The sequence below is a fragment of the Zootoca vivipara genome, chromosome 2 (genome assembly GCF_963506605.1).
Source record: "Zootoca vivipara chromosome 2, rZooViv1.1, whole genome shotgun sequence".
Classification (NCBI taxonomy): domain Eukaryota; kingdom Metazoa; phylum Chordata; class Lepidosauria; order Squamata; family Lacertidae; genus Zootoca; species Zootoca vivipara.
The window spans coordinates 57,344,897-57,364,824 of NC_083277.1; the positions used below are offsets into that span (position 1 = coordinate 57,344,897).

At 39.8% G+C, this 19,928-nt stretch overlaps 1 protein-coding gene across 11 annotated transcripts in view; it reads right to left on the reverse strand.

The window, feature by feature from the left end:
- Positions 1-19,928, reverse strand: part of NSD1 (nuclear receptor binding SET domain protein 1) — a 62,903-nt gene that overhangs the window by 35,176 nt on the left and 7,799 nt on the right. For all 11 annotated transcript variants that reach the window (XM_060271597.1, XM_035105838.2, XM_035105839.2 and 8 more), the window contains 2 exons: positions 5,145-5,280; positions 1,285-1,457 (listed from right to left, as the gene is read on the reverse strand). In XM_060271597.1, coding sequence (XP_060127580.1) covers positions 1,285-1,457; positions 5,145-5,280 — 309 coding nt within the window. The remainder of the gene's footprint in view (positions 1-1,284; positions 1,458-5,144; positions 5,281-19,928) is intronic.

Here is a 19,928-nt window from a genome sequence, read left to right on the forward strand (position 1 = left end):
TATGTCTTCTTTTACCCACAGAGTGGCATCGCCTCCAGTATGCCCTTCTTGGTCCTTCTTATAGAGTTTGTACCCAGAGATAACTGTGTCCTAGTTTTTCTCTAAATTATAGCAGGTTTCCATTATGTCCACTATATCAATGCTCTCATCTTAGACCAAGCACTCCAGCTCACTCATCTTGGCTCAGAGGCTTCTAGTACCAGTGTGTGTACACACACACACACACACACACACACACACACACACACACACACTGTCCAAAGGAGTCCAAAGTGGCAAACAACAAGGAATAAAACACTCCACATCTTAAAAACAATTGAAATACATATGCACACTGGGAAATATATCAACTCAAAAGGCTTTTTACTCCCTCTTCCTCTCCAAATATCTCTGACACCTGCCTGCCTCTCAGTTGCTATCATGTGCCCCTGCACTCTCAGCAACACATTCTAACCTCTCCCCAATTTAAATTATAATAATAATCCCCCCCCTCCTCTCAGGGCCATGATTTGTTCTGAACAGGACTCTGCAGCTGCTTTCAGCTTCCCCCACACAATCAATTTAAAAGCTGCTCTGTCACCTTTTTTATTTTAAGCGCCAACACTCTGGTTCCATTCTGGCTCCCAGAGAGCTTAACAAGTTCCAAAACTGGAATATAGCTGAATCCTTCTGATCCTAGTCTCAAGAAAATGGCTGTCTGGATATTTTATGCCAGAATATTTTGGAAATATTAACACAGAGCTAGGACCTCAAAATGGGATGCTGGCTCCAGAAGGAATTCAAGCTGTAGACTAAGATTTTGAAATACAGTAGGTTTTCCTTCCTCCCCATATTACTCCACATTTGCCCTTCAGATACAATGTTTTCTCCATTAATAACATTGAAACATTTTGTCAAAAGTTCTCTTTATATACCTGTATCTAACATAATGGCCAGATTTACATGATTATATTTCCAGTTTATTCTCAGGTAGCTTATATGGACAAGTCAATGCAAAAGACATTCCTTTATCAGCAGCCTCAAAGTCTCAAATCATACCAGTCATTTTTAAAGCAGCTTCAAAGTATAAGAAACACAATCCCAAAAAATGGAGCACTTTTGTAAGCTGATGGAGTTCAGTGAGAGAGTTGAGCATGAGTTTAAATTTTTCCAACTGAGATCCATGGTCTTTAAGAAGTACTTCACTTCCACCTGTGTGCCCAATCATGTTGCATAGCTGACACCTAGGTTTTGCACTCAGATGGGAACACTCAAGTACAAACCAAATGAGAACATGAGATTTACCTTGTGCTTGTAACCTTTCTCTTTTTGCTTCCCTCTTCTCCGAAGGACAGGCAGTTCTTCAAACTGATGTCTTCCTTCAAATACTACAATAGCTTTCCCCACAACCCAAGCTCTTTCAGATGGGTCTCCCAAGGCTTCCACATAGTATTCTCGATGTGGTCTGCGATTGGACACTATCAAAGATAAAATTGGTAAGATTAGCATTTTGTGTCAAGGTGTAGGAATGCCCCAAAAATATTTTCTAAAACATATCTAACAAATGGGACCTGGAATAAATGATGCAACATTGGGGGGGTGTTGCACCCTTTGATTTTTTTTAATTAAAAATGTTTTGCATTTCACTCGGGGTTCCCCAGAGCACACTGGTTCCTGCCCTCTTGTTTGTCATATGCATTAATTTGGCTCTATTTCTATTGGCACTCACCACCTGAGTTCACCATTAGAGGGTGATAGTCAAGTCCCTTTTGGACTTATTTTCTGGGTTCCAGGGTGCCGTACGGAAGGAGCAGATCCACATATTGTATGCACCAAATTTTGGTTTCAGGAAGCCATGACGATCGCTATGCCTAGGTCGATGGCTGCAGGAACAGAAAAGATGCTGGCTAAGCATCCTTGAATAAAGGGAGCATTCTTCCTATGACAAAAGCTTTGTGATAAATACGGCAATGGAACCTATGAAGATGGGTTAACCTCTCTCTGATAGCAACACCAAAGGTGCCCCTAGATGACCGAATTCTGGTTACTTGCTATTCTAATGAAAAGCAAGGAGGAGGGAAAAATGTATTCCTGTAATCTATTCCAGCTTGAGCTGGAAGACCACAGACTTTTGTTGAATTAAGAAAGAAGTATCTTATTACTTGAATACACTAATAACTCTAGGTACCTTTTGATGTGAATTTTTTGTTTGTTCAGGTTTTACAGTTATGTCTCTGTATGATTAGACTTTGAAGCAGCTGTTCAATGGAAAATACCCCAATTATAAACCATGGGGTGGAAGAGGGAGAGGAGTCTAGGATAAGAAGTGGCATTTTAATGAGAGTGAAGTTTCCCCCTGTTATCTGGTAATTGTCTGCATATGTGCCTTTATTCTATATGTGTGTTACATTGGAAGATAATTCTTATTTCAACCAACATTTTATTTCCTTTTGTTTCAGACAAAGCCTTTGTTTCAGACAATTAGCTTAAGAAAGCAAGCAGAACCAAGTGCTTTCAAAGTTCTTCTTCCTGGCTTGGCAGAAATGACTTCTAGTTTTGATAAAGAAAGCTGGGAGATTCAGGGTTGCAATTAAGGAAGAGTAATGAAGTCTGAGAATTTTGGTATAAGTCATAATTTAATGAAGGACTGTTTTTTTAATAGGTAAACTTATTTAAGGGGGCTACCAGAGAAAATCAGAGTGTGGCTAGAGATTTGAAATGGGAAGTGTTTAAAATTAGGAAAACATAGAAGACTGGGGTGGTGCTCTTCTCTTTTTCTCTCAGTGTTTCCTTACAGCTTTTAGTTTACTTTTTTTTCTCCCTCCCCCAACAGCACATTCCCTGAAATGCACGCTGGCTTGGTGGTGTTGGGAAATGTAGAACAGGTCCATGAATTTTGCATTTATTGGGGCAAGCTTGTATGTTTGCTGAGATTTGTACTTCCATTTTTTGCTCAGGAATCTTCCATCTGGAACCAACAGACCTCATCACAGCAAGTCTGGTAGATATGGAGCTTTTAGTAAAATCATTTACGTGCTCATTATTCCTCTAAGTTCTCAAGTCTATCTGAATATCCCTACATCTCACTCTCTTCCAAATCTTGAGTAATTTTCATATATTGCTTAAGCAGACCTTTATAATACAGTGGAACCTTGGTTTATGAACACCTCGGTTTACGAATTTTCAGTTTACGAACGCCGCGGACCCATCTGGAACGGATTTATTCACTTTCCATTACTTTCAATGGGAAAGTTCGCTTCAGTTTATGAATGCTTCAGTTTATGAACAGACTTCCAGAACCAATTGTGTTCATAAACCGAGGTACCACTGTATAGTGAAACATTCTTACTGCATTTGCTTTTAAGTTAGCTGGACTTGAGGGAGGGTGTTAGAAGGATAACCTATAATAACTTATTTACTATAAGCAGTCAGTGCAAGTTGTTTCATATTCCCATATAGTGCAAGTAGTTGTCCCATTATAATCTTTCATCTGCAGTGTAATTTTTAAAAATATAATTTACTGTTCATTTTGTATTATGCTTTCACTGTCTTAAATAAATATACACAATTTTTCATGATGTTTTGGTTATTTTTACTATTTCTTTTGGTGTGGCTCTTGCTTTTTGGTCCTATCCACATGCTCACTGAAGCAAACTAATACAGATTTAATTTAGAACCCATTTTTCAGAGAGAATTATATTAAATATTTAATCAGTCTTTTCCTTGAAATCCTGGAGAGAACTCCAAAGTTCCCAATTTTTCTAGAGGTTGTTGGCCCTCTGCATTCACTGCTCCCTGTGTTTTACTTTTTGAATGAATCAGGGGTTAAAAGAAGTTCAGAATCTGTCGTCATAGGATAGATAAGCAATTGTTTCCCCAAAGAGAAAATCTTATGAATGAGTAAATAGCACGAGTTTTAATTTCTTTTTCTTCCCTACTTCAGCATACATCTTTCAGATACTGTTGGGGCAAGAGTCTGGGAAAGGAGGTCAATGCATCTTTGGGTACCATTCTCTCAACCACTGCCTATTCTACTTCAAATTTTCATTTTTAGAAGAACAGTTTTACTCTTCAAATTGGTTCCTGGGTAAAGTTCTCAGGGAGGCAAGCATAGTGTTTTTTTGGGGGGGGGGGAATATGGGGTTCTGAAGGACAGTGGATTTAATACAAAATATCACAGACTTTGCAATGGTGGCACACACATTTTAAATTTCAATAAGAGGCAATAATTTACCTGTTGTGAAGAAATGTGCATAAATTTCCGCCCTTGATCCCAGCTCTTCATAACACCTCCACTTGCTCACTCCTTGAACTTGGTCCACTCTCCCTACTCCTGTCTTCTTGGTTGATTTCTAACATTTTCACATTTTTCTCTCACCACTGAATATTTCACTTCATGACATACTCCTTCAGCAAACTCACCCCCTGAACTATATTCCCTTTCCACCAAAGCCTCCCTCTTGTCCTCCTAAACTCCAGAACTTTGAGAACTCCCGTCTTCACAATCTCCCAGTATCGAATACTTGAACGGTATTATGCACATCTACTTAAAAATAAGCCCTTTGAGTTTAACTGGACTTACTCCGAGGAGAGTGGGCACAGGATGAGACCAAGTGCAATTACCTAGCAGTAAGTCCAACTTAACTCAATGGGCTTGCTTCTAAGTGGAGAGCCATAGGCTTCTGCTACCTACCTGTAATCCTAAACAAGCCACTAAGCAAACAAGTTCCACTGATTTCCATGAAACATTCTAATTATCCCAGGCCTTATTGTAATCATTAGCATTCATGTAATGCCATCAATGCACATTAAAATAAGAAATGAAGGGCTTGCAATCTAAAACAGTGGTGCCTGTTACTACCCTTTCACTTTTTCATGGCAGGGTGACCAAGCAAAAAAAAAAAATAGGGAGAGAGAGTACAGGACTCCAGAACTTTTGACAGGGGAAGCTTCAGCAGGTGCAGCTTGCCTGACAAGCTATACAGCTGAAAGTATCTCTTCTATACAAACATTAAAGATACACAGCCCCCCCCCCAACATCATCTTCTTCACCCAGCCATCCTGGTCAATACACACTTATGGAGGTTAATCTGCAAAGTGAGTTGTGTATGGATAATACAGAGCACTAAAACTCTGATCATGTAATGCAAATAATATATTATTACCTTTCATTTTTGAATGCGTGTCTAGCACAGGATCGTGGGAAATTTTACAGGGCCACCATGGACGTCTGTTGAACTTTGCCCATACAAGATCTCCAGTTTCATACTTCACCGGAGCAGGTTTCTTCTTATTTTGACCCTATGGAGAAAAAACAATAAACTGCATTAGATATATAATTCACTCTAGTGGAAGCTGCTTGAGCCACCAGGACTGTAAGCTGCAGTTGGCTTAAATCAGTTGATTAATTGCAAGAGGGTAAGAGTGGAAGGGCACACTCGTTTATTTTTGGTTTTGAAGTATTGATGAAATAAGGATTGAGAAAGAAAATATCACAAATGTTCTCTTATTCTACCAATGCTCTTGTGTACTGAACTGTAAACAGCAATGTTATAATGTGGAAGATTTATAAACAAGTTATTTTACACTTCCTTTGGAAATGAAACAAAGGCACCAATATTGAGATTACGGTGGCTTGTATCTAAACAAAAACGTTTAATCAACTAACTGGTTAAAAGGCAGGTCAACTTAACATTCTTCAACCAGTTAACAGATCAACCATCTACCCATTGTGCAGGCCCAGCAGCCAACCTTGTCTCTTTTCCTCATCAAACCAAACATTTGCCAAGGGCAAACTTATATCACTAATAAATAAGCTGTTTTGAGAACTCTAAATGTGGATGAGTTGAACACAATAGTCACCTCTCCTAATGGAAAAACAGAATCTCTGCCCTTTCCTGTCAAGGAAACAGCTAAAGCTCTAAACCGGTACTAGACCCTCCCAAAAAGGGGGGGGGGGAGACCGAGATGTTATTGCTAAAACTGAGGATTTGGAGACCCTTGCAGTTTCCAGTTCTAATGTTTCTTAGTGACTGCAAAATGTGATCAAGGAATCAAGCTCTAGCCTTGCTTTTAAGGTGGAACTCATGGGGCTATCTTCTCCTTCCACTCTCTGAAAGGCCACCTCCCTCTTAAAGGTTGGAGGATCTTCCAGAGCAGCATTCTGTGAGGGGATCCTTCCAAACAGAAACATCAACACTCAAAAATGTGTGTTCCTCTTTGCATTCTAGCCGTGATTCTACGTGTAAAATTATGGAAGGAGGAAATTTATAATTTTAAAACTAAGTGCTACACAAGTATCTGAAGAAGTGTGCATACACACGAAAGCTCATACCAATGACAAACTTAGTTGGTCTCTAAGGTGGTACTGGAAGTAACTTTTTATATTTTGTTTCAACTATACCTACCTGTAACTGTTACACAAAAGTTATTAAGGGTTTGCAGCCACTATTGAAAATTAGTTCCTCAGACTAAATACAGCTTTATTAAAACAGCATCAACTTTTCTAGGTAAGACACAGAGATACTGTAGTTGCAAACTATATATCCAGACACACCCACTTTCTTTGATGGATTTAAAATCTCCCGATATTAACACTAAATTGATTCATTTCAGCTCGATCCAAAATCAGACAGAATGAATGGGTGAGCCTTTATTGCATCTTTCAGTCCCCAGAAGAGCAGTGCAAAGATGTAAGTATGAAAAAGCAATAGAAAATGGGAAACTGAATTTGTAAACATATTAAAAACAATGCTTGTTGTGATGTACGGATTGCCAAGCCATGATTTGCAATCAACCAGGAATGCAGAATCAGAAACCATGGTTTGAAAACAATGGTGGTGTAGCATGATGCCTGAATCAAGAAACCATAATTTACAGACTACATTTGTGCTTCTTAAATCCAGTTAAAAATGCTGGATGCTGATCTTAACTAAATTTTAATATGTGAGGATGAACAGCTGAAAAGCAGATGGAAGAGGCAGTGATTGATGGAGATGTGGAAGGTACTGTGGGGTGCTTAATTCTTAACCAGTTTCTCTAGCATACAGGAAAGCCACTCAACTGGAAACCCAAGGTGTGGGGGGGAAATAAACTGGGGAAAGTAGGTTCAGAAGAAAAGCATCTCCTTCTCCCCTTCCAAATTGTGTCCCCCCTCCACAGCAAAGTGGTAGAACACATGTTTAGAACAATTGCTTTGCATACAAAATGCCCCCTGTTCAATCCATGGCCTCTCCAGGTAGGACTTAGAAGGACAACTCTGGACCTCTGATGCTAGTCAGAGTAGCAAAACACTAAACTAGGTGGACCTATAAGGTATAAAGCTGCTTCCTATGTTGCTTTTAACTCTTTAGCAGAAACCCAAGTCCTCAGATAAAGATCTTTCACAGAAATTTAGCTCCGAGTTCAACATTAAATTATTGGATCCAGAGCACAATTGTACTAGTCATCTACTTCAATTTTCCACTACATACAGTGTTTCTCCGAAAATAAGCCATACCCCGAAAATAAGCCATAGTGATAGGCAGTTTAATAATTAAAAAAAGACATTCCCTGAAAATAAGCCACCGTGTTGTTGTTTTTTGAGGAAAAATAAATATAAGACGGTGTCTTATTTTTGGAGAAACGCGGTAGAATACAGAGAAAGAGGAAGCGCCAAGGGCACATATCTGCAGTTAGGAAGACTTCATGCTCACAAAGTTAATTAAGAATTAAAGTGTGATTCAAAATGAAAGATACGCCTTTTTTTTGAAACAGACCAATCTTTTTAAAATTGTTATAAATCCATAATCTAAGTCCCCCAAATGCTGACCTTTTCTAGTCCAGCAAGCAATATTTAACTTTTTTATTTAAAAAAAACACATGATGAATTATGATTTACAGTTTAATACAACATTAGGAGAGACACTACACATAAGAGAACAATCTTATGCTTGAGTTATGCTGGCTGGGGGCTATATGGAACTCTGTGGAAGGAGAGACACTGGTGCCATAACAGATATGGTAGCAAAGCACCATGGAACTGCAGCTGTTCCACTGGCACAGAAATGCCAGAGGGAAGAAGCACTTCCCCACAGACCACTACCACATCCTCAGTGACAACGTAGCTTTACAACAGCCCCAGACCACATGCAAGAAATTTCCTCCCATTTACAGCAGTGGGAGGGAAACAAATTAAAAAATAGCCGCTGCCCCACCTCATTGAGCCCCTTTCACACATAGGCTATGGTGTAGTCTCAACGCCCAAATGCAGCCTACCATCACAAGTATATAAACCACATACAGGGAGGTCATAACTCAAGATGACAAGTCATGCAGCGTGGGGCTTTTATTTCTCGTCTCTGGCCACACAGGGCTCACAAGAAGGGACTCCAGCAATACAAAAGAAGAAACGGTGCTCTGCTCAAAAAGGGAGCTCTTTGCACAGACAGTGTGTGTCCCCAGAACCCTCCCAGGAAGTGGAGCACAGTGTGAACATTTGTTTTCCTTGAACCCTCACAGGAACCTTGCAGCAACTCCCTCACAGCACTCTTAACAGTTGGGGGTACCAGGACAAAACACCCCACACAAACAAGTAAAGGGACAGGGCAAGCATGCTACAAAATACATCCATTTTTCACCATCTCCCACATCTCGCCACCCCATCACCACATACTATCCAAAGTCGAAGCAAAATAAAAAAATTAAATAAATTCCTTCAGTAGCCATGAAAGCTCATAACAAAATAAAAACTTAGTTGGTCTTTAAGGTGCTACTGAAGGAATTTTTTATCCAAACTGTGTTACTCAAACGCTATGCTTCAGCATAGCAAATTATGGTCCTGGAGGAGACTCTTGAGAGTCCCATGGACTTCAAGAAACCTATCCATTCTGAAGGAAATCAGCCATGAGTGCTCACTGGAAGGACAGATTGTGAAGTTGAGGCTCCAATACTTTGGCCACCTCATGAGAAGAGAAGACTCCCTGGAAAAGACCCTGATGTTGGGAAAGCTGGAGGGCACAAGGAGAAGGGGATGACAGAGGACGAGATGGTTGGACAGTGTTCTTGAAGCTACCAACATGAGTCTGACCAAACTGCGGAAGGCAGTTGAAGACAGGAGTGCCTGGCATGCTCTGGTCCATGGGGTCACGAAGAGTCAGACACGACTAAACAAAAACAACATATCATTTCCAAATTTACATTGACCCCCCCCCCCGGTTTCCCTTTTATTTTCCTTGCATCTAATTAATTTTCTTCACTTAATTTCAAATTCTTTTTCACATCCTGTCCTCTGTCGTCCCCTTCTCCTCTCTTCTAATTTTCAGTTATCCTTGTAAGGTAGCTTATAGAGATGATCACACTAAGAGAAGAAATTGCTAAACAAATTAAATTAAATTCACAAGCCCTCAGTCATAGCAGAGATATATCAAGCTCAGCCAAAGGCTCCCTTTTGAAACAGTCATACTATTAATAGTCTTAATTATTGCACATGTCCAATAACTACCTTTTTCATAAAGCAACTTTAAAGCGGTTTTCAGCTCCACTGGTCTCATTGGAAGCAGCAGAATATATCACATGCTTGCACAAATTAACACTAGGGTTCTCTCTCCAGCAAATATTATTTCTGTAGCTTTTCTCCATCTCATTAACAACTGTGATACTCCTTGCTCATTAAGGAAGTGATGGGAAAATTACAGGCGCTTTCTAGTTCCCTAGCAATCCAAGAATGGCTTTAAATGGCCTTGGCACCTCCCCACCCCCTTTTGTGAGAGTTTTGCTTTGGTGTTTTTGGCTGAGTAGGAGATTAATTCTACTGTACTTGAAACTGTAGCTATGATTCAGGTGTTCTTCAGGTCACTCAATAACAACATTTGCATAGTGCCTTAATTGTTAAAGTGCTTAATCCACATTATCTCATCAATCTTCACTACTACCTTATAAAAATAGTTTAACTCAGTCCTATTTCCCACTGCATATTTCAGGCAGAGGGGCTGAACCATGGGTGTGCTAGGTCAAGAGGACTGCATCCTGCCCAAATAAATTTTGGTATCCAAGAAGCTACAGTGACTATAACACTATTCAGCAGGGAAGGTCTGCTAAGCACAAACAGCACTGACTTGTGATTTTAATATATAAAAATTTAAGAGGGAGGGCAAATGCCAAGAGCTCTCTGTCTGGGGGAGGGGCATATATGGCCTGCAGGTTTGCCAGCCCTGCTTCAGAGGGCACGCAACTCTGTTCTGTTCACACCTAGTAGTGTGTTTGTGAAATACAGTACAGTTGTACCCTGGTTGTCAAACTCAATACATTCCGGGAGTCCATTTGACTCCTGTAACAGTTTGAAAACCAAGGAACTTTCTGCACTCAATCAGAAGCCGCAGAAGTCACGTTAGACATTCGGCTTCCAAAAAATGTTCGAACACTCATTTCTGGGTTTGCAGCGTTCGGGAGCCAAAACGTCCGAGTACTGAGGCGTTTGACAACTAAGGTATGACTGTAGTTGTATTTAATTAATGTTGTAGCCATATAAAATAAATTAAAAGTATTTATTTTAGCTCATTATGGCTCTGAACCATAAGGATGTTTCACAGGCAATGGTGAGATACCAAGTGCTCAGGGTATGGAGACAGCAGAAGGGAAAAACCAGACTGCACACCACAGACTGCAAACAGGGCACTCAGTTTAGGCAGAAAGGCTGCCTGTGTAAATTGGAATGTTTCACATGGGATGTTCTAGGGAAAAGGGCTGCCTGCATTTCACAAGTCCACTTATCAATTTAGTTCCCCCAGAACTAACATTTTCCTTACAGCAAATGGAAGTCAATATGGAGGATGCTGATGGGGTGAAGGCAGGAAGAAAGTGGGAAGCGGAGGACACGACAAAAGGGTGGGGAAATAGGCAAAGTCAATAAAACCCATAGCAATGGTAAATGAATAGGGCTGGGAGATGAAGGATGGGAATAAGATTTATTGACTGCAACCTTCACACATATGCTTGTGTGTAAGGTCCATTTGACATAGCGAGACTTGCTTTTAGGTCACCTACCGGTGGGGAATAGTTTCCAGCTCAAGTGCTGGACTGTATTCCCGTGTGAGCAACATCATGGAAGTCATGTGCCAACACTACGTGATACCAAATTGAAAGTGGGTGGAGCCAATGCCATCCATGCAGCCATTCACACACACATCTCTGTCTCTGCATTTCCTTGCCATGTGCTGCTGAAGGGGCTCCCTTTTCTCAGCACGCAATGAGAAATCCAAGAGAATGCAGGAAGAATGTTCCTTTCCTGCACCACCACCTGAGCTCTGCCACATCCAGAAACCCTTCCCCCCCACCACCTGGTTCATTCACTGATAAGCAGAAGAGACAGTATATAAAATATTACAAGGTATAACACAGCATATGAAACATCAATAACCATAAAATATGGTCCTGTTTACTAAAATACCCACACAAATTCCACATTAACTAACAGAGCCCTATCTTCCCAATCATCCCACATCTGCACACATTTAACCAAACTCTCTCTCACACACAAAACACTAACACAATCTCCAACACTCACCTACTCCAACAAGTCCCCAGGAAAAACCACACAACAATACTGGCAGCCTAATACTATACCAATACCAAATTTAGTCCAGGACTCCACCAGAGTTATCATCTACACAGCTCTCCCCCTAGTCAAAATTTTCCAGCTCCCATCTGAGAGGATGTCAGACTCTAACCCCTCCCACTATGGGGCAGTACTATGCACCATCCTATTAAAACAAAAAACACAGTTGTAAGAGGGATGAGGCCCTGACTCTCACAGCACTCTAAAGCCATGGTGGTTCTTTGCTGCCTTTATAGGCAGATGTGACTTCATTAACAGCCCTGTGGGGAAAGTACTGGAATTATGTGTACAATCCAATTCTTTCAATTACAGAACATTCTCTGAAGCAAAACGAAAAGATAAGATTTCGATCATTTTGTAATGAATCCATGTAATAGTGTATGTTTGGGCGGAGGGGGGGTTGTAATGGCAAAAGTATGAACAAGTGATTTAATTTACTGTTAAATCTTAACAGCATTCGTGTAATTAGAAGACTTCACCTAGCCTACTTAACGCAGAACGAAATGCAGTTTGCTATACTGCACATAAAGCTACCTGCTGTACCTGCACAGCATTAAATATCCCTTTTTATAAAGGGTAGAGACAATGAACAACACACCTTCTGTTGTCCCACATTCCCAAAAATACATACCCAAATTTCAGCAACATGGTTTCTCCATACAAAACCATTTGGTGTTGTATGCAGTACAGTATGTGAACACAGTTCAAGTTTTTGAATACTCACAGATACCAATGTGTAAAACAGCCTCCCATTTCTTTACCATAAAGAAACCAAGACCCACACCTATGACAGAATTCCTTTCTTTCATTTGCCAACCTGTTGCCTCACAGGTGTTTTGGACTACAACTCCCATTGGGCCCACTTAGAATGGCTGTGCTGATGGGAGTTATAGTCAAAAACATCTGGAAGATAGCCCTGGAGTGCTGCCGCCAGTCATAGACAGTGCACTGGAAGAGATGGAATAAGTAGTCTAACATTGTACAGTATAAGGCAACTTCCTATGTTCCTATGAATAGTGTAACACGTGAACAAGAGACAGAAATATCCCCATCAAACTCAGTTCAATCTTTGACAGGACTAGAAGGCTAACATCTGATTATAGCTCATTAGCTGGATATAAAGATAAAGCAAAAGGATATAAAACAGATTTTAAAAAAGTAAGAAAATAATTGGCATAAAGCTACAAATAAAAATCTGTATATCTCAGTAGTAAGGATACTAATGAATTATATGAATTATACATAAATTATTATTATTTTCTATATTAGGAATTAGAAGATCTGACAAATCTGGAAGAATTTTCATGGTGAGAATTGTGTTATGTTATCTGGCAGTAGTTTGTTCCCACAAATAACCCAATCACCATGTTCTCTACCAACTAAAGCCTTGACATCAACCTCAAGGGTAGCCCAACACAGCAATTGCAGTAATCCAACCCTGAAATTAACCAGAGGATTTGGCACAGTTCAATGTTTTTCAAAAAAGAGGTGTTGTTTCAAAACCTTTTTTTAAAAAAAATTGTACCATGTTGTTTTGAAATTTGGAAGTTAAGGAATTTAACAAAACAGTGGAACCTCGGTTTATGAACACCTCGGTTTATGAATTTTCAGTTTATGAACGCCGCGGACCCATCTGGAACGGATTAATTCACTTTCCATTACTTTTAAATGGAAAAAGGACGGCCTCGGTCCGGTATACCTGAAGGAGCGTCTCCACCCCCATCGTTCTGCCCGGACACTGAGGTCCAGCTCCGAGGGCCTTCTGGCGGTTCCCTCATTACGAGAAGCAAAGTTACAGGGAACCAGGCAGAGGGCCTTCTCGGTAGTGGCACCCACCCTGTGGAATGCCCTCCCACTAGAGGTCAAAGAGAACAATTACCAGACCTTTAGAAGGCATCTCAAGGCAGCCCTGTTTAGGGAAGCTTTTAATGTTTGATGGATTTCTGTATTTTAGAATTTCTGTTTTTTTGGAAGCCGCCCAGAGTGGCTGGGGGAACCCGGCCAGATGGGCGGGATATAAATAATAAATTATTATTATTATTATTATTATTATTATTTTAATGGGAAAGTTCGCTTCAGTTTATGAACGCTTCAGTTTATGAACAGACTTCCGAAACCAATTACACCCATGTTTCAGTTTATGAACGCTTCAGTTTAAGTACTTCGCGGACCCGTCTGGAACGGATTAATCCACTTTCCATTACTTTCAATGGAAAAGTTCGCTTCAATTTATGAACGGTTACTCCGCGGACCGTCTGGAACGGATTAATCCACTTTCCATTACTTTCAATGGGAAAGTTCGCTTCAGTTTATGAACGCTTCAGTTTATGAACAGACTTCCGGAACCAATTGTGTTCATAAACCGAGGTACCACTGAACTTAAGACTTTTTATAAAGTTAAACATCATTTATCCAAAATTTATCTTTTGTTATTGAATAATAATTATGAATTGGAACAGGTTAACAACTGTATGAGTAAACAGGCACAAGATGTAATATCTAAAACATTACTCTATGAATACCATCGGATTCCCTATTACTGTTGTTAAATTATACATCTCAATAAACAGAGAACATAGAAAATTAACTTCTTACATGATAGTCACAGCAAGTATTTTGTCTGCTCAAAATATTGGATAAATAAACTTTGAGAATGAGCCATGATGTCAAAATGGGGGTGTTATTTAACATAAAAAGAAACAGGATATGAACAAAATAGATTTCTAGAAGCACTGTCTCCATTTACATTGTATTGATAAAGAAATTACTGCTTCCCTGAAGTTCAGTATGGTGTTACGTTTTAAATAAAGAACCTCCTCCTATCCTTTGTTGTATAGCATATAATTTTTTCATTTAAAAACATCTCAAAAGAAGGTTGTGTTAATTTAGAAAGATTGTTCAGGCTATTGTGATTGATGTTAAATCTCTTTTTAAACTCCCCCCCCAGTCCCCCCAGCTCCAGACAAAGAAGCCATGCTTATTGTAACTAAATGCAACCAAATGAAATGAGAAATTTGGTTAGATAAAAATTAATAAAATAAATTCCAAAACATTCTCATCAATCATAGAAGTTAGGAAATGGGGTTGTTTCTCCCCAGTATCAATCAATGTGTACTATTAATTATTTAAAATATTTATCTGTTTGGTTAACAAATAAGTTTATTCAGATAGATTGAGCCAATGGAAGTGAGGGAGATACAAAGAGGTTGTAGATAATACAAGGGTGTGAAACATGTATTGAAAAAAGATAAGGATAAATGAATTAATAAGTAAGAAATAGATTGAGTTTATAAAGAGAAGATATTAAAGACATAGCAATAAGGTAATACTGAAGTAATATTTAGAGTTTATATAAGATTTAGAATTTACTAATTATGAAATGCAAAGAACCGCATTAGGAGGTGGAAAGAGGAATTCATTAGATTAGAAACAAGGCTCATAAGTTAGAATTTTTGTTTTTATTGCATTTTTGTATTTTGTATTTTTGTTTCTATGTGTTTTGTATTTCTTTTATGTGGTGTGTATTTTTGTATGTTTTTGTTGTTTGGAAAAATCTTTAATAAATATATATTTTTTTAAAAAACAACTAAGTTTATTCAGCATCTGGTATCTTTATTTTTAAGGCACTTTCTATGACACACCTCCTATATTTTCAATGCAGCAAAGTTCTCCCGTTTATTTTTTTTTCAAATGACATTTTACTGTTTTGCAAACATGAAACACAACTAGTCCCTGAATAGTTGCCTCCTTATTTTCCACAACAATATCCAATTGACAAGTGTTATCAGCATGATAGTCTCCAAGATGTAGTGCTTTGTGTTAGCCCATCGTAAATTCTATCCAGAACACAAGAGAAACCAGGAAATGCAAAACCTGTTTGTATGACAAGCATCGCCTTGAGGAGATTTCATTCCATGGAGTGTATAGTATATGCTCCAGTACCTAAATAGCAGTACATAATGTAGTTTTAATAATTTTCAGGGTTTTTTCTCAGATACGGAACCCTTATTTCTCAAATAAGCTGAAATTCTCAACTCACACAACTACTAATATTTACAGCTTCAATCTAGCTGACTATATTCCTTATCAAAGTACATATTAAACAGAGTAGCCCAGTCTTATATCGCTATTTGATGAGCTATGGCACAACCTGGTCTTCTCTCACTGCAACTGAAGTCTGAAAATGGAATAGAAGGCATCCAGCTATGACCAGTTACTAATGCACTAGGCCAGGGATTGGCAAAGTTTACCTCACCTGAGCCAGTTCACTCCCGCGGAAATCGCTCCGTGGGCCGGATTGTGTCTGCGCAGACGTGATTTCCGGCATCTGCATCTGTGCAGATGCTATTTCCGGCACTGCGAAAGTGAGTCCCCACTCCGCGCTGTTTTAGCGCAGTGCGCGGAGACTTGCCAAGCGGGCGGCTCGGTTCATGGGCAGCTCGTGGGCCATTTAAATGACCCCCATGGGCTGCTTATGGCCCATGGGCCGCATGTTGCCAACCCCTGCACTAGGCCAACACTTTCCTCTATAACAAGGCCTTTGGCCTTACACTATCTGTGGCCTTTAAAAAGTGGGTGAAAAGCTTGTGTTGTATTTCTCTTTCATCTTGGTGTTAATGTATCTATGTGTGATTTACTGTCCGTTTGTTGGGTTGTAAGACACTGGGCCAGATGAAGCAACTGACAAATTTAATAAACAAAAATAAATAATAATAATCCCTATGGGTGTTAATCAACTACGATGTCCCATCAGTACAAGAATTTCCTTGTATGCTACAGGGGTTTCCCCCTCTCCTATCCAAATCTGCTCTGTGTAACAATGACTCTTACACCTTTACTCAATAGGCTACATTCCAGCCAAGCAAGAATTGTGGATTTCTACACATCCACAACCACCTCTCCATCCAAGCGAGCAAGCAAGTTGCATTATCTAGAACATATTCCAGGAGTAAGGCAATTGTGGGGCAGGGCAGGTGGGGCCTCAAGGGTGGGGCATAGCCTGGGAAGAGTCTCAAAGGCCATACAGAGAGGCCAGGAGGGCTGCATTGAGTCCCTGGGCCTGAGGTTCCTCACTCCTGGTTTTGCAAGACGTTTCCTTTCTCTTCAAAGGTATAGATTCCTGCCACCTAATTGTACTATGAAATCAATCACATTTCTGAACAGTGAGGCACACAGGCATTCAAGAGCCAATTTAAAGGATGCAGCAACTCACTGATAACATCTCCCTTTGCACAACTGCAAGATAAGAGCATCGTGAAGAAACTTATGACACTAATGAATACTGTGTGGTAGTGTTGGTAATAACTAATCTATTGGAAAAGGAGCCTCCTCTGAATAACCTTTGAAAGCAAGTGCAGACATGATGCGATACTTCACGACTGCTTGTTTACTTCGTATAATTACCACTTACAAAAGTTCTGTCATAAGTTTTTTTAAAAAACATGGTCATCCTTAGAAGTGTTCATCCTGATTGAGTATGATGTACTCTATTGCTTCTTTACAAGCAGGGGATCTTCCCATACAAAGACACCAGCACCACCTCCAAGAGCCAAGCTTATTTCTCCCTGAATACAAATATCCCTAAAAGGAAAGTAATTGGCCTCTAGCAAGGACTGCATGTGTCAAGTACATCCCAGGACTTGTTCACAAATTATGCTACAGTTTGTGGTTATATGTGACATAGAAGTTTAACGTAAAACTCGCCCATCCGCAGCAGCAGGGATTGCCTGTTGTAAATAATTTCAAATGGTTTCCCCCCAAATTAATGGCTTTAACAACACCATTTTTAAATCCTAATCAGCAACTAGCCATCGTTTGGTCAGGGCACTGAAACTGCCCTGGCTGACTCATTTGTCGGGAGAGAGATTGGGAGAATGCAACCCTGCTCATTCTTCTTGACCTCTTGGTGGCTTTTGATACCATTGGCCATAGCATCCTTCTGGAATAGCTCAAGGAAGTGGTTTTTGGGGCACTATACTTCTTGTCACCCATGCAATTTAACATCTATATGAAGCCAATAGAACCAGTCATCAGCTGTTTTGGAGTGATGTGTCACTAATATATGAATGACACCCAGCGCGTCCTCTCTCTCCTTCTCCCATCTGTATCAGGAGAGCTGGCTGAGGCATCAAGACAGGTGTTTGGAGGCAGTGATGAGCTGCATGTGGGCCAACAAAGTGAAACTAAACCGTGAAACAAAGTGCTATGTGTTCTCAAGTTCAGGAGGTGGAAAGCCCACCTTTTCTGATGGGTTTGCACTTCCTTAGAAGGGGCAGGTTTGTAGTGTACTCCTGGATCCAGCATTGTCACTTGACATGCTGAAGACCCATCTCTTTATCCTGGCCTTTGACATCTGAGGTATATCTTTTCAGGACTCATCCTATTCTTCTGACCATAGTTCATTTTAATTGTTACAACCTTCCATGGGACCTACTGGTAAAGGGAGGGTAATAAATTTTGTAATAATGATATAGTTTGGATGTAGTGACAGAGGATAAATCCTACTTCACACCCAGAGCCACAACTGCAATTTGCTCCATACATCTTCTATTGCTTCCAAGGGCAACTTGAGTGGGGGGTCAGGCTGGGACAAGAGAGTATTCCGTAGGGAAATGGATTTGGCTCTGGGAGTATCTGTTGCTGATCTGGGATTCTAAAGGGTATGAACTAAGGCAATCCACTGACTGAATTTCAGACAGTTAAAATTCTACAGCTGGTTATATTGGAGTGTAAGCAAAACCTCGAGATAGATACCATTTGAGCTTTTGAAAGAAATGTGAGGCAACTTTTAAGTTAGCAAAAGCTTATTTCATTGTTATTGAATGTTCATTGTTCATTGTTACAAAGAAACAAAGAAACGAATATACTGTAGTATTTCCTATGGACAGTAACACATTGGAACCTCCAAAAAAATAAATAAAGATAAACTCTCTGATCCACTGGTCATCATTTGTCTTCAAAAATTAAAATTGCCTCCCATCAATAAATCAGCTGCTATCCTAGATGCAGCTAGGCTGCCTAAGCTCATTGAAATAAATTGAATTAAGGCTGCGATGCTAAAATCAATTACCAGGAAGTAAATCCCACTGAACTTAAATGATACTTCTGAGGAAACATGCCTGGGACTGTACTGCAAAATGTCCTCCTGCATGTGGCAGACTATTTTGGTTAAAGCTTTTGGGTTAAATTAGGACTATAAATTCTGCTATAAATGAACACTACTGAGAAGACTGTCAGTTTCACGGGGGGGGGGGGAGAGATAAGGAAATATATAGCACCCTTGATAGATTAGCAAATCTCTAAAAAGTAAAATGGGCTTAGCAGAACTTCCATATGTCACTACAGACTAAATGTTGCAGTATATCTCTTACATGTGCATGTGGCTGAGGGATCTCAGAAAAAGAAAAGTTAGTGTTAAATCTCTTGCTTCATGCACAAAACTTAAATTCATGATTTTGGGTTTTAAACATTTAAAAGTACAGCCAGTGTTCATGCAAGCCAATGAGGCTTCTGAATGCAACTAAGTGGCTGATTTGACTGGAAGGAGGTCTAGGGGGGGGCAATTTAATGCATCAACCTTTACTGCAACCAGAGAGGTATAGGGGACTTTTAGAGGGTAATCCAAACAAGCTTCAGCTTCACTTCTGACCTTCAATATTAACAGCAGGCTACATTGAAGAGCTGCTGCAAGCTTTTCTCTCTCAGCGTAGCATTCCAACTTGCAACCAGTGTTAGAAACTCAGATCTATAATCTAATCGCCAAATGGCACCTTAAACCTAGGTGACGGCCACCACAATGGAATGTCTAGGTGCCTCTTTTCTTCTTTTTTGCAATGCAGTTTATCATCACCATTATTATTATTATTATTATTATTATTATTATTATTATTATTATTCACTTCATTTCTATATCACTTTATAATTAAAAAACAAATCTCAAAGTGGTTTACAACATATTAAAACGTAAAATAAAACAATCCAGAATAAAACAAATTCAAGCTTCAAGGAAAATATTTCAGATCTTTCTCTAAGTGACATTTTGTTTTCCCTAGTCGCCCACCTGGCATCCAGAGATCTCCAAGTGGTCGCAATTGGACCCACGTCAGTTGCAAAATGTGTTTGACGCCTGGCTAATGTCTATCCCTGCTTGCAACAGAGGTATACCTTACTGCATGGTTGTTGTAAGCTACTCTTTCAGATTTCGCTGAGGTGCTAGGGTTCTAATACCTCAGGACTACACTGCAAGTTGATGTAAATGGCTCAGAGCCTAGCCTTCATTATTCACTGTGAACTACACTACAGGGCTGTCATAAACAACTCTGTCCAAACTACCATACAGGAACTTGCTTTGGAACTT